This window comes from Sciurus vulgaris, assembly GCF_902686455.1.
Source record: "Sciurus vulgaris genome assembly, chromosome: 15".
Lineage (NCBI taxonomy): Eukaryota > Metazoa > Chordata > Mammalia > Rodentia > Sciuridae > Sciurus > Sciurus vulgaris.
In genome coordinates this window covers 50,681,316-50,694,956 of record NC_136476.1, presented here as the reverse complement: position 1 = coordinate 50,694,956, position 13,641 = coordinate 50,681,316, and the positions used below count along the sequence as shown (strand labels likewise).

At 41.2% G+C, this 13,641-nt stretch overlaps 1 protein-coding gene across 5 annotated transcripts; it reads left to right on the top strand.

Annotated features, from left to right (window-relative positions):
- The first annotated feature begins 1,989 nt into the window (after window positions 1-1,989).
- Window positions 1,990-13,403, top strand: APTX (aprataxin). Of its 5 annotated transcripts, none has more exons than XM_079112211.1 (8): window positions 1,990-2,141; window positions 3,945-4,081; window positions 5,942-5,988; window positions 6,219-6,305; window positions 7,134-7,193; window positions 7,979-8,205; window positions 8,479-8,582; window positions 9,354-13,403. In XM_079112211.1, the coding sequence occupies exons 2-8, from the start codon at window positions 3,949-3,951 to the stop codon at window positions 9,506-9,508; spliced, it is 813 nt and encodes a 270-aa protein (XP_078968337.1). In that variant the 5' UTR covers window positions 1,990-2,141; window positions 3,945-3,948; the 3' UTR covers window positions 9,509-13,403. The 5 variants fall into 5 exon arrangements, with proteins under 5 accessions (XP_078968337.1, XP_078968336.1, XP_078968335.1 ...); XM_079112209.1 differs by having other exon boundaries at window positions 1,992-2,141; window positions 6,219-6,521; XM_079112213.1 differs by lacking the exon at window positions 1,990-2,141 and adding an exon at window positions 2,232-2,521 and having other exon boundaries at window positions 6,219-6,521.
- The last annotated feature ends 238 nt before the right edge of the window (window positions 13,404-13,641 follow it).

Here is a 13,641-nt window from a genome sequence, read left to right as displayed (position 1 = left end):
TGCAACTGTTATGGGAAACATTATGGCAATTTCTTACAGTATTAAAAACAAAGTTACCATTTGACTCAACAATCTCATCTGTATGTGTAGATACAATTGAAAGCAAGCTCTTATGTGGGTGTGGGTGTGTGTGTACTAGGGATTAAAGCCCAGGGTCTTGCATATGCTGGGCAAGTGCTCCACATTGAGCTACATCTGCAGCTCTGAAAGCAAGATCTTGAAGTGATGCTTGCATATTCATGTTCAAACCAGCATTATTTGCAATAGCCAAAAGGTAGCAGCAATCTAATATCCATTGATGGATAAATGTATAAAATGTGGTGCATACACAGGGAAAATTATTCACCCTTAAAAAGGAAGTTCTGCCACATACAATGTGGATGAAACTTTAGGACATTATATTAAGTGAAATAAGCCAGTCACAAAAAGACAAATGGTGTATATGAATTTATTTAGAGGAGGCTTTTGGAGTGATTAAGTTTATGGAAACTGAAAGTAGAACAATGGGGTTACCAGGGATTAGGGAGGAGGAAATGAGTTGCTTAATTGACAAGAGCTTTAATTTTGCAAGATGGAAAAGTTCTGGAGATTATTTGCACAACAATATGAAGTCACTGAAAATCTTTTCTTAGTACTGGGGATTGAACCCAGGGACGCTTAACCACTGAGCCACATCCCTAGTTCTTTTTATTTTTTGAGACAGGCTCTCGCTAAATTGCTTAGGGACTTGCTACATTGCTGAGGCTGGCCTCCAACTTGCAATCCTCCTGCCTCAGTCTCTTGCTTTGCCAGGATCACTGGTGTGTTCCGCCATGTCCTGCTACTGAAAGTCTTAAGTGCCTGCCATGCCCTTAGCCACACATTATGCCGTGTGACCTTGATTTTTTTGGCCACTAATACACCATACACAATGCGCTAGACCTAACAAGCTGGGCATGGAAATGCTGCCTATTTGCACATTATATGATGAATAATGCAGTTAGCATGATCCAATCAAATTGTTAGACACAAGAAATACCAGGGCAGGCCAGTTATAACAGAGGCTAAGGGAAGCTTAATTCTGAGTAAACAACAAAAACTGGTCACCAGAACTACCTTTTTTTATCTTGAGCAGTCGTGAACCACATTTTTCCGCTGTGAGGCTTGTATGGCTGCTGAGGTGCTTCCTGTGCTCCCCCCTTCCTTGTGTGAGCCTAATATAAACCTGCATCTTTGCTAACAAAAGCAAGTCTCTCCCGTGTTTACCGGAAACTCCTCCCACCCTTTGTCTTGAGCTCTGCCTTACAGTGGAGCCTGCTTTGCCATGGAAGGAAACAATATTACACGTCGATCAAGAATTGGAACTCCTTAAATTCAGTTTCATTGCTTTTGAGAAAAATTCTACACAGCTTTCACTCAGGAGATGGGAATTGAGAGTGCTCTACGAGAACTATGTCTCTCTCCCTTTTTAAAATTTGAGATAGGGTCTTGCTGAGTTGTCGCGGTCGAATAGATCTTTTAAGATTTTTACCAAGATGCCTTTGAATAACTACAGTATGTGACTTTAAGGAAACATCTTGGAATTGCTAAAAAAAAAAAATCAGTACACACATCTCACCCAGCCCTCCTATTTTCTCCCGATTGTCCCTCAGTTCAGGTTTCCCTCTGCCTCTCTCCAGTCTTTTCTCTCCCCTATCCCCTCTCAAAGAGACAGCCTATTGTAGTTTAGAAAGGGGGTGGCAATGCTCCAGCAGGTTCTGCCTTCAGCTTGAGTGATGGCCCTAAATGTAGTGAGCTTCTTCAAAAGGAGCGTCAAGACGTTGCACGTCTGCGGAGAAAAGCCACAGAGGACACTGCTGCTTTAAGTCTTTCCTAATTCAGAGTCAGAGGCAGTGACAACGAGTGGCCCTCAGGTAGGGAGATGCTGAGAGAACTCTCCCCACCAGGATAACTGCCAGGAAGCGCGCTTGAAATAGTGAGGGGTCAATTGGGGCGGGCGCTTTTCCATCCGGGCACTGGGCGAGACCGTTCCAGTCAATTTCCCGAGAGGAACCAGAGGCGCCTTTGGTGCTCGGCAGCCGTCTCGTGACGTCATCCCGCGGCGCCGGAAGCGGAGAAGCACGGGTGGAGTAGCGTGAACGTGTCGGTCTCATCCTCTCGCGGTAAGGCAGTGGTCGGCCTACCTGTCCTTCTGGCCGTGTGGGCTGAAGGAGGGCGTCGGCGTTAGGCCGGGGCTGCTGCTCTCCTGAGCGACGTGGCCTGAACGACGCTCTCAGGCATTCTTTCTTGGCAGATGTGTCTTCATCCTCGCCTGCTCTCGTGGGCGTGTCTTAGCGTGCGTTCACGGTGGTCTCCGCCCCTCTTCGTCACACCCGGACCCACCTTGGTCGCTGTTCAAGCCGAAAAAAATTAGCCCAAGGACCCAAGGCCACAACCTGTCGAGAAAGGTGCTTTCTGCCAGAAACACTTCGCATCGCAGGGTCCTCAGCGGGCCTTGTGGGAAGCATGATTCACAGAAGCAAGCCTTTTCCCGTACAGATCAGTGAGTGGATCAGCAAAGCAGGGAGATTTGAAAATCCATCCCATTTGGAGTTAATGCGACCCGGGTTTGGAGCCTTTTGAGAGTTTGACTTATGTTGGGAATTTAGTAGAACACTTGAGGATACAATACAAATTGTGTCCTTTGACCGTAGTTGCACAGTCTTAGCTTTTGGATGGTCTGTCGACATATCTATTGTTTCCTACTTTAGTCCAACCTTCACTACTAACAAATGGAAAGTGTTGAGTTAAAATAATTTGCCTTATGTTACACAGTGAGTAGGTGGTCCAGCCAAGATTTGAACTCAAGCAGTCTAACCTTAAAGACTTGGATGTTCGTCACTATTCCATACCGATTTCCTTCAAGTGTTCAATAAATTCCCAAACACCAAACTCTGTTGTTACCTATTATTTTATGGAGTAAATTACAGTCATCTGATAGGTTTTCCCTCAAATTAATTATTTTCCTTTCTTTTTGAACCTCCTAGTGAACCTCCTGTATTCTAAGCAAGTGGTCTACCACTGAGCTATATCCCAACCCCCCTTTAAAAATCGCATCCTTTTCAAAAGAACATCAGCACCTCCACTGTACAGGAGTATATTACACAAAGGCTTTCTTTTTACACTTTAGAAATTATAGATTTGCATATTTGTATGACAAAAATTGTTTTAACAGCAGTATGTTATTTCAATTAAGAAAGGAAAACCTAATAGACATAAAGACACCTAAGAACTTTATCTTTGTTCTTGTGTCTGTAGTTCTCTGATAGGCAAAGTCCTTCACATATTTTAAAATCCTGATGTGTATCTCTTCCTTATGAAACCTTTTAAAATACCCTCCTCAAGAGTCTGCTGGGGATATAGCTCAGTTGGTGGAGTGCCTGCCTTGCAAGCACAAGGCCTTAGGTTCAATCCCCAGCATCACAAAAATAAATAAATAAATAAATAAATAAATAAATAAATAAATAAGTCAGTTCTCTCCCTGGACTAATGCCATATTTGGTTACTCTTTTCTTATAGTGCTTACCACATTGTATTACCATAATTGGTATATGAATTTGTCCCACTGCACTTCGGGCTCCTCAAGTACATAAACAATGTTTTCTTCATCACAAGGGACTCTGAGCATGTAGCCTTAATGCCCAACACATAAAGTGTATCAATAAATGTGCAAGAAATGTTTGATTGCATGATTCAGGCAGGGAGGTAAATACCTGTATTATCTCATTGAATCCTCATAGGAGTCTGATTGAGTCTTGTTATTATCACAGATTTATACATGAGGAAATTGAGGCTAGGGAGGTGAAGTCACCTGCCTTAAGACGAACAGCTGATAACTCACATGTATGGTGGTGCTGGGGTGTGACCCTGGAGGACTTGGGCTAGTGCATCTGTTTTTCCAGTGATTTTCTTGTTTTGTCTCTCAGAGTAATGATGCGGGTGTGCTGGTTGGTGAGACAAGACATCCGGCACCAGAGAATCAAACTTCCACATTTGGAAGTAGTTGTGATTGGGCGTGGCCCAGAGACCAAGATCACTGATAAGAAATGTTCTCGGCAGCAAGGTACCTGGTCATAGAAACATGAAGATTACTGTGTTTGGTTCCAGAATATAGTGATCACCAAAGATGCATATTTCCTGGGTGCTTTTGCTGGAAAACCTATTGTCTACCAGAAACTCAAGAACTGATCTCTTGTTTAGACAATACCAGGGCCCCATTGTTTTGATTCCACATTCCCAGTGTGGTAACGTTCTAGGCAGGGTGAGTTGACGGTTCATCCTCTTATCATGGGATGATGGAATTGAGTCCTGTACACTGCTTTGTCCAGGGAGATTACATACTGGGCAACGAGACAGATAAATTCTGGAGTCTCCAGACCGATACCATGTCTGAGAAGCAGTGGGGTATGTCATTCTTTACATATGCCTCTCACAGAGGGCAATGTCTTTATAAAACTATATGGCATCCAACTCTTACCTTTCATAGGGTTTATTTATTCATATTCCATATTTTTCCTTGGTGCATTATAATTACATATAATGGGATTCATTGTTACATATTTCTGCATGCCCATGTATAACAATGTAATTGGGCCAGTATCATTCCCCAGTATTTCTCCTTTTCATGAGGTTTAATGAAATGAAAGTCCTTGCTCTCAGGAAAAAGCCTTACCAGGTAACTCACTTTTTCCTGTAAACTTTGGACAGGCCCAAGAGACAGAAGCAGTCACTGCCTCTCCCTGTCCTCCTCACAGCAGCAACTCTAGGTCATGTGTGTCTATCAGCTGGCCTTCTGCCTGTCTTTTCCTAGTGAGCAGCTGTGGTGTCTCTTGCTCTCAGATACTTAGTTTATTCACCTGAATGAGAGTGCTAAATGTTACCTTTTCCTACACTTACTCAGACTGTTCCATCCCTGCAGTTCTTTTTCTAAAATATTTCTTTTCCTTCCAACCAAGGTCAGCTGGGCTTTCTGTTTTACCTCTTTCTCTGTTGAAGGTATCTGATAATTTTTTTTCTTTTTTTTTTTGGTACCAGGGATTGAGCCCAGGGTCAGTTAAACACTGAGTCACATTCTCAGCCTTTTTTTTTTTTCTTCCAATGTTTTATTTTGAGACTGGATCTTGCTAAGTCCTTAGGGCTTACTAAGTTGCCAAGGTTGGTCTCAGACTTGCAATCCTCCTGCCTCACCTCCTGAGTCATTGGGATTACAGGTGTGTGACACCATGCCTGGCTATCTGATAGTTTTTTGTTTATATTAAAATTTTTTTTGTGGTGCTGAGAATTGAATCCAGAGCTCAAGCATGCTGAACCAGTGCTCTGCCACAGAGCTATGCCCTCAGCCTTTGATAGTTATTTTTTCTATTTTTTTTTGGTACTGGGGATTGAACCCAGGGGCACTTTGCCACTGAGGCATATCCCCTGCCCCCTTTTTAAAAAATTTTTAAAAGATATTTATGTTTTATTTTTGAGACAGAGTTTTGCTAAGATGCTAAGGGCCTCAATAAGTTGCTGAGGCCAGCTTTGAACTTGGGATCTTCCTGCTTCAGCCTCCCCAGTCATGGATTACAGGCATGTGTCACTGTGCCCAGTGATAGTTGCTTTTTTAAAATAATGGCAGAAGCCTGACTTAATTTTAAACCAAGAGCTTGGACTTTGTTGTTGGTGGAGTCTGTGATCTTGAGCTGGCCAGGGGTTCTATCATAGGGAATCTTGTAGGGATTCATTAAAGCTTTCTCATAGGATATTAGCAGTAGTTAAGGCAATATGTATACTAATGGATATTCTATGGAAGGATTTGGAATCCTAGCCATCTAGGATGCCTTGTGTAATAAGGCATTCATTGCCTTATTGTGCTTTAAGGAGGATGGGAGCAAGTGCCTGGTTTGTGTTGCATTTGTGTTTAACTTTTTCCATTCTTTTTCAGTACAGTTGAAAGCAGAGTGTAACAAGGGATATGTCAAGGTAAAGCAGGTATGTGTGTGTGTAATTTGCATTTCCATTGTATACTTGGTTTGCCTATGCTGTTGCCTTTAGAGTGTCTGTGCCAACTATACAAAGGCTTCTCTGATGTGTGGAAGTGATAGAATAATAAACATTAAGCTAGTGACTGGCACATAGTAAGTGGTCAGTAAAGCAGCAGCTATATTACTAGTGGTGGTGTTGCTATTATTATAATTATTTTCTGATTATTTATTCCCTAGGTTGGGGTCAATCCCACCAGCATTGACTCAGTCATAATTGGAAAGGACCAAGAGATGAAGTTGCAGCCTGGCCAGGTTCTCCACATAGTGAATGAACTTTATCCATATATTATAGAGTTTGAGGAAGAGACAAAGAACCCTGGCTTAGAAACACACAGGAAGAGAAAGAGGTCAGGCAATAGTGATTCTGTAGAAAGGGATGCTGTCCAGGAAACCGAACCTGGGACAGGGCTGGAACCTGGGAGCAGCCCCAACCAATGCTCTGTGGCCCCCCAAAAGGGGAAAGATGCATCTAACAAAAAGGTGAGGGTAGTGTGATTGATAGATGATGTGGAGATTAAATGAGATATAATGACTGCTTAATTGTTTTGTACACTGTAAAGCCAAGACATGTATGAGGGGTAATTAACCATAATGGTTGTTAACCATGATGAAAGAGTCACTTGTTTGTGGCATGAGAATCATTTGGGTGAGTGTCCCTTTATGTGCTTGTCTCTTGAATTCCTGAGGTAAATCACTTGAAGGAAGGAAGTATGATAATAGTGTACTTAACATTGAACAACTGAAATGGGTCATTTGTATATCCATAGAAAGCATTGGAACACTTTTCAAAGATCATGTAGTTCACAGGCTGATATCGATGTGAAAATTTGGTCAGGTTGTAGTTGGAGTGTGAGAGGGCAAAGATGTAATTCATGCTCTGGTATTTCTGGCTTCCATTTTGAAATCCAGTTCTGAATATAGGAAGACAACAGAGATGGGCCTTTGGCCCAAGGGGAAAAAATTGAAGTAAAGGAAGTCTAGTTTAATTCTCAAAATCTAACCTTCAAAATTTGGTTGGACTTTTCTGTCACATAGTAATAACTAATGGTGAATTATTTGTATTGGCAATTTACATTGTTCTTTTTTGTTTAGGAATCACTGGGCCATTGGAGTCAAGGCTTGAAAGTTTCTATGCAGGACCCCAAAATGCAGGTCAGAATAAAATTTTGGAACTTAAGTACATTTAATGTTGTACATGACCACTCTGCAGAGGCCATATATTCAAATGAAATGAAAGGTTATCAGTCCTTCCAAGTGAGATTTGTTTTGCTATTCTATGAGAACAAGTGCTTTTTCCCATTGGCAACAAGGTTGCAAGGTTCTTTGGAAAGAAGTAAGTTCTTTAAAAGAATATGCCTTCTGCCTTGTCTCTTAAATTTTTTGGTATTGTTAAGAGAAGTCATATAACTTTAGCATGGTTCCTTAATGTATAGTGACTATAGTACTGTCTGCACTAGGATTAAGTCAGCCATAATCCCTGAGGAACCTTTGAGGTCTGCTTCCTTTCTATCCTGATTGGCAAGGGATCAGGTCTGTTAGGGCTCCACAGAACCCATGCATGTGTACCACACTGTCTGCTGTGTTAGAGTAGATGCATTTGAATTGATATCTGCTGAAATTTTAATATCAGATCCTTGGAAACTATTTTGTACCATCCATTTTCTGTGTGTTCTGTATAGTATGGTGATTGAAAACACACAGACTCTGGAGTCCACTTCATTTGAGTTGAAATCCTAGATTTCCCACTTATTGGCTATGTGACTTGTAAGACACTCTCAACCTCCTAAGTCTCAGTTCTCTTACTTCTTTTTTTTTTTTCCTCACCTCCCTTTTGCACAGTATAATTTTAGGAATTAAGTGACTTAATGAATATGACAGTACCTTAAGCACAGAAAATTCTCAGATGTCTGTTTCCTGCTCTTGTACCCCTCTGCCAGGTTTACAAAGATGAGCAGGTGGTGGTGATTAAGGATAAATATCCTAAGGCCCGTCATCACTGGCTGGTCTTACCATGGGCCTCCATTTCTAGCCTGAAGGATGTGACCAGGGAACACTTGGAACTCCTCAAGCATATGCACAGTGTTGGGGAAAAGGTGATTGCAGATTTTGCTGGATCTGGCAAACTCCACTTCCGATTGGGCTACCATGCCATTCCCAGCATGAGGTATGCTTTTTTTTTTTTGGTACCAAGGAATTGAACCCAGGAGCACTTAACCATTGAGCCACATCCCCAGCCCTTTTTAATATTTTATTTAGAGACAGGGTCTCACTGAGTTGCTTAGGGCCTTGCTAAGTTGCCGAGGCTGGTTTTGAACTCACAATCCTCCTGCCTCAGCCACCTGAGCCACTGGGATTACAGGCATGCACCACTGTGCCTGGCAAGCAATTGTTTTTAATGAGTTTAATGATGAATTTTTTTTTTTTTTCTTTTGACTAGCCATGTACACCTTCATGTAATCAGCCAAGATTTTGATTCTCCTTGCCTTAAAAACAAAAAACATTGGAATTCTTTCAATACAGAATACTTCCTAGAATCAGAAGGTAAACAGTATTCTTTGGTTTTGACATTGGTTTCATTTTTTCAAGCATTCACTTGAATCAGTTATTTTGCTAAATAACAACCTGGCCTCAAAAACTCATGTATAACTTTATGTTCTCTGTAAAAAGAGCACTATTGAAAGAAACTGGAATATTTGGATTGTAATATGATTGTCATTTTTCTGTGAGCAGCCTTTTTGAGAAAACTAGTAAGCTGTCCGTCAGAGTCAAAAAGTGTTTTGTTGTGACAACAGGAGAATTATTGGAGTCCATGGATGAGAAAGCTCTGAACAGTTGTGTCTTCTGCCATCAGGGTGATGGGCAGGAGCTTGGGGACTGCCTCATGTTAGGAGTGGTTAATGTATACAGGAAGTTGTATATATTTGGAGGAAGCATTGCTTGGTATATGTTCTATAGAACTTCAGTATTGAGAAAGTATTTATGGTGACAGCTACGATTTACCAAGGACCAACCAGGGATTAAGGTCTGTGATAAGCCCTTGACATAGGAACATGGAGCATGTGTATTTTTTTTTTTTTTTTTTCCGAAGGAGTGTATTGTCTCAAAGATTGCTGATTTAGAATCTGATCAAGAATCTGATCATCAGGCCCATTAACCAAATGTGTAACCTCAAGTTTACTAGCTTTAGAATATCTGACATACTGACTGGAGTTATGTGTGTGTGTGTGTTTTTTTTTTTTTTAATTATTTATATGCTAATTACATTGGCTTTCCAGAGAGGCTTGGATCTGAATTTTTCTTCCTTGATTGCAGCTGTGATCAAGATGGTACAAGAGTCTGGCAGAGTGACTGTTCGAGATGGGATGTCTGAGCTCTTGAAGCTGCCCCTTCGTTGTCATGAGTGCCAGCAGCTACTGCCTACCATTCCTCAGCTGAAAGAGCATCTCAGGAAGCACTGGACAAAATGATTCTGCAGATCCTGAACTTCTGCCACAAGTGTGACTGATGGAAATGAACCTGCTAGCACCTCTTCTGGGTTGCTCGTGAAGATTTTCTCATTTCCCAAATTAAAACATGCAGTTTTTTACAAAACTTATTTTATTCTTGAGTGGCCACAATGTAGGGTGGCTCAAAATAGTTCAGGAATTATTAGGTAGAAATAGTTCAGGAATTAGGAATGTATTCTCTGATGAGGTTGCTGGGACATGCTTGATTGCCATTTCCAGGACCAGCAGAGGGGCTGGTCATATATTTTTGTTCCTTCCATTTATCTTCTCTCCCTGGAGGCATGTGGTACCTTTTTGTCAAAGCAGCTTGTTTATCCTGAAACTCTGAGGGGTCAAGTTCTCTGACCTTAATCTGTACTATACTACTCTTCTTTCCTCTTTCATTGAAAGTACTTAGTTTGTTCTGTCTCTTCTACTCCTGCCCACCCAAGGTCACCTAAGTGCTCCCTCTCGGGAAGTCAGTCTCATCAGTTCTTCACTGAACAGTGAGGCTAGATGAGGGAGTAGAAGGTGGAGTTTTCCTCTAGTCACAGGGTTCCTGGCTGGTAAGGAAACACTTAGCCACATTCATTGCACTTTAGCATTCAGGTCTTTTTGCTGGACTTCTTGGATCTGTCCATTTGTTTGAAGCATCTCTCCCAAGTAGTTGAAAATTATTGAAAGTTCTGCTGACCATCAGCAGCTTTACTTTTCCTCAAGAGCAAATTTGGATGGATAGTTGTATCAAGTTGGTTTTTATCAGAACTAAAAGTAAAGGGAAAGCTAAAAGTTGGTTTTGATCGGATTGTTGACATATTTGGAGATGACTTTTTATTTATTTTTTGGTGGTGCTGGGGATTGAACCTAGGGCTTTGTGCATCCTAGGCAAGCACTCTACCAACTGAGCTGTATCCTTAGCCCTTCCAACTATTACTTTTGAGTTGTGAAAAAAAAGAACACCGTTAACAAAAGCTTCTCTGTGGAGAGAAAACTTCAGTCTATTGAGACCACATTTAACCTGTTTTTGTCACAAATGAACAGCATGCCACAGGTTGCTTATTGAGCATGGTTTCAGTAGTAATTAGTGATTACAGAGCTACTATTTTCCAATTCCTATGTGTTCAATATTATAAGAAGCACTTTATTCAAATTATCTCATTTAGTTCTCAGTGTACATAACTCTCTGAAGTAGGTATTATTGTTATGCCCCTTTATGGATGGGGAACTAATATTCTGTAAAGAGTTCAGGGTTCCAAAGTTGGTCTTGGTTTTGATGCCTCAAACTCGTTATTTCTCATCAGTTTGACAGTATAATTGCAGGACTAGCCATAGGACCCAGGACCCTTGGATTTATATTGATCAAAAGCTCCCCATGGCATATTTCTGATTTCCCTGAGGCCTCCCAGTTCTTTTCAAGCCCTTTTTGTCCATTTTTCATCTATCATCTCTGTCCTCAGTTCCTTCTGCACTCCAGGAATATAATCCTTACCTTGTCAGCCCATCTGCCCATTGTTCCTTCTGTCTGTCTTGACAGCTTGCCTGATCGTCTGCTTTCTTGCAGTGGTTGTCCACTTACCCTGTGTTCTTTCAAGTTCTTCCCCATCTGCAGAAGGGATGTGGCTACATATCTTCCCCTTTGCTGTCATCAGGTACCAGACACTGAAACTTCGAAATCCTAGGTAGATTAGTTAAGAACAGATCTCGATTCAGACTTAGGTGTTAATTCTGACTCTGCTACTCAGAACTGAAGGATCTTGGTCAATTTATTTCTCCACTTCATTATTTACATGTGTAAATGGGCACATTAGGGCACAACAGGATTAAATAAAATAGTCCATGTAGGGCTCAGTATGTAGTGTGTAGATGACCCTATATATGGTAACTGAAAGCCTCTGGTATTATCTTGGTGGAGGTTTGAAAGAGGGGTTCACCTGATCTAACCCTTTCTCTGTATTGGTACCTTAGGGCTCTTCGAAATTTTCTAAAGATTTTAGCCTCCTGAGGTCAGAATTACTGGTTTCCCTTTAAAAAATGTAAATACCTTGGTTCTACCCCAGACCTACTGAATCATAATCCCAATGGTCTAGGAATATGTATTTTAAAAAATTGAAGGTTATCTTCATTCTTTTAAGGTTTGGGATCCACAGTATAAATCACCTTGGCTTCAAAGCATCTTGCATTTCTAAAACTTCTAGATTTGACTGTGCTCTTCTAGGACAGATAGCACCAAATATTAGTTGGCTGCCTGAGCCAGTTGCAGGCCTTCCTCCTTTCTGCAGGGTCAAGGGTTATTTTAGATTCAGGGAGACACTGGGCATTAGGTGAAGGAGAATGTCTGTCTATATGGACTGACTTTTCTTTTCTGTCAGGGCTAGGGTAAGTCCCTGGTCCCAGGCTTTTGGGATCCAGGTCTGGAGTTGATGACTGTTCCCCTTAAATCTCTTCCTTTTTCATGCCCAGAGGTCAGTCCAGTGGCTTGGTCTAGGACATGTAACAAATTCTGCCAGCCTTAGGCTCAGAGTATAAGCATTTTTCTTTCTCTGGTTCTGTCTCTTGAGATCCAGATACAAATAGTTCTTTCAGGGAGCAGAGTAGACTTGAAATGGTTATAAAGATCTCTGCAATTTGAGAGACATTTTCTAGAGCTTGGCATCTGGTATTTAGTCACATACACTGAATGTGACTGGATAGCAGACTTAGGGCTCATCTGTCAGAGTTAGCCTGTTACCCTCCGCTCCTAACAACTCCAACTTGGAGACTTTCAGAGAAAATTGAAGATTCTACTAAATACTAAATTTAAAAAAATGTGAAAACCATGAAGCCATGTGTATATATACCATTTCATGTATGTCATCAAGGAGTTCATTAAGTCATTGAAGAGTCCATGGATTCTAGGGGTCTGTGGACCTCTATTTAATTATTTCTTTGTTCTAGAGAAAAGGATCATCACTATACATCTGGGATGTTTAGAAAGGGCCTGGGGTCAGTATAGGGGATTAGGGAAAGACCTCACCTCCAGGACATTTTGGGGATGCTCTTTGAGCTCAGTGCTCTCTCTTCAGCTCTTTGGTGCATGGACATCCTGCTGGCCTCTGGTTGGAGGTGGAGTTCAAGCCTAGAGACTGCAGATTCCAGTTTAGCCTCCTTACTTGGGCAATAGTTTTGGGACATGGGGAAATCCTCAGTGGTTCTGAGATGTTCAAGAACTCTGCTAGCAGACTCTATAAGCTATGTAAGGACATTCAGTCTACTTTACTAGGATCTAGGATAAATGTCTAGGGAAAAAGAGTACCAGTAATCTGAACAGATAGATCAGCTGCCTTGTGACTGTCCAAGGACAGGGAGTTGCAATACTTGGGTACAGTATGTTAACAGTACAAGCTGTATTGAAGACACAGCTTGTAGCAGTGTGTACTGTTAGCTCAAGGCAGAGATTTTATGAAGGCCCCAGCCAATGCTCTTGAGAATTATAGAACATTTAACCAGACTTCAGATAAAGTTTCCCTGGTATGCCTTTTAAAAAAAGATACTGTAAGAGCAATTTATTTCCACCAAATTAACAATGCTATGTAGTTTAGAATACCAGTATTAAGATCAAAAAGAATATTTGATTAGAAATTGCATCTCAGGAGAGACTATCAGACAGTGAAATATGTGATGAAATGAAGGAAAATTCAGAAGAGTGGGGTGACCACTTTCAAATCCTTTGTTCAGTCAGACTACTCAGTGACCTTGAAAAATTCATCCTTTAGAAAAACAAAGTGTGAATAATGACTTGGAGAGACCAGAAAAAGGATGTGGGATATTGAGGTATAAATGTCCTATGACCCCACTCTCCTAGTTGGGCTATTTTTTAGCCCTAGAAGAAAGAAAGAAAGACCAGACCTTTTCTACACCTATTTAACCCAGATTTATCATAGCATTACAATTAGGTGGAGTCTTCTGAGGGTGTAGGGAGTACTCGTGTGAAAATGTAAACCAAAAGCAAATAAATCAGTATTCGTGGTGCCAAATTCTAGTATTTCCTCCATAAGGGGCTATCCTTTTATCTTGGTCCCATCATAGCCAGGCAAGGCAGCAGTTTTATTAAAATAAAGCAGTTGAATATGGAGGGA

What these genes read in the sequence shown, in the direction of transcription:
- APTX (XM_079112209.1), top strand. Translation starts at nt 3,949, where the DNA reads ATGATGCGGGTGTGCTGGTTGGTGAGACAAGACATCCGGCACCAGAGA. An exon ending in GATATGTCAAGGTAAAGCAG is followed by an intron (nt 5,989 to 6,218) that starts GTATGTGTGTGT and finishes TTTATTCCCTAG; the next exon opens with GTTGGGGTCAATCCCACCAG. An exon ending in TGCAGGACCCCAAAATGCAG is followed by an intron (nt 7,194 to 7,978) that starts GTCAGAATAAAA and finishes CCCCTCTGCCAG; the next exon opens with GTTTACAAAGATGAGCAGGT.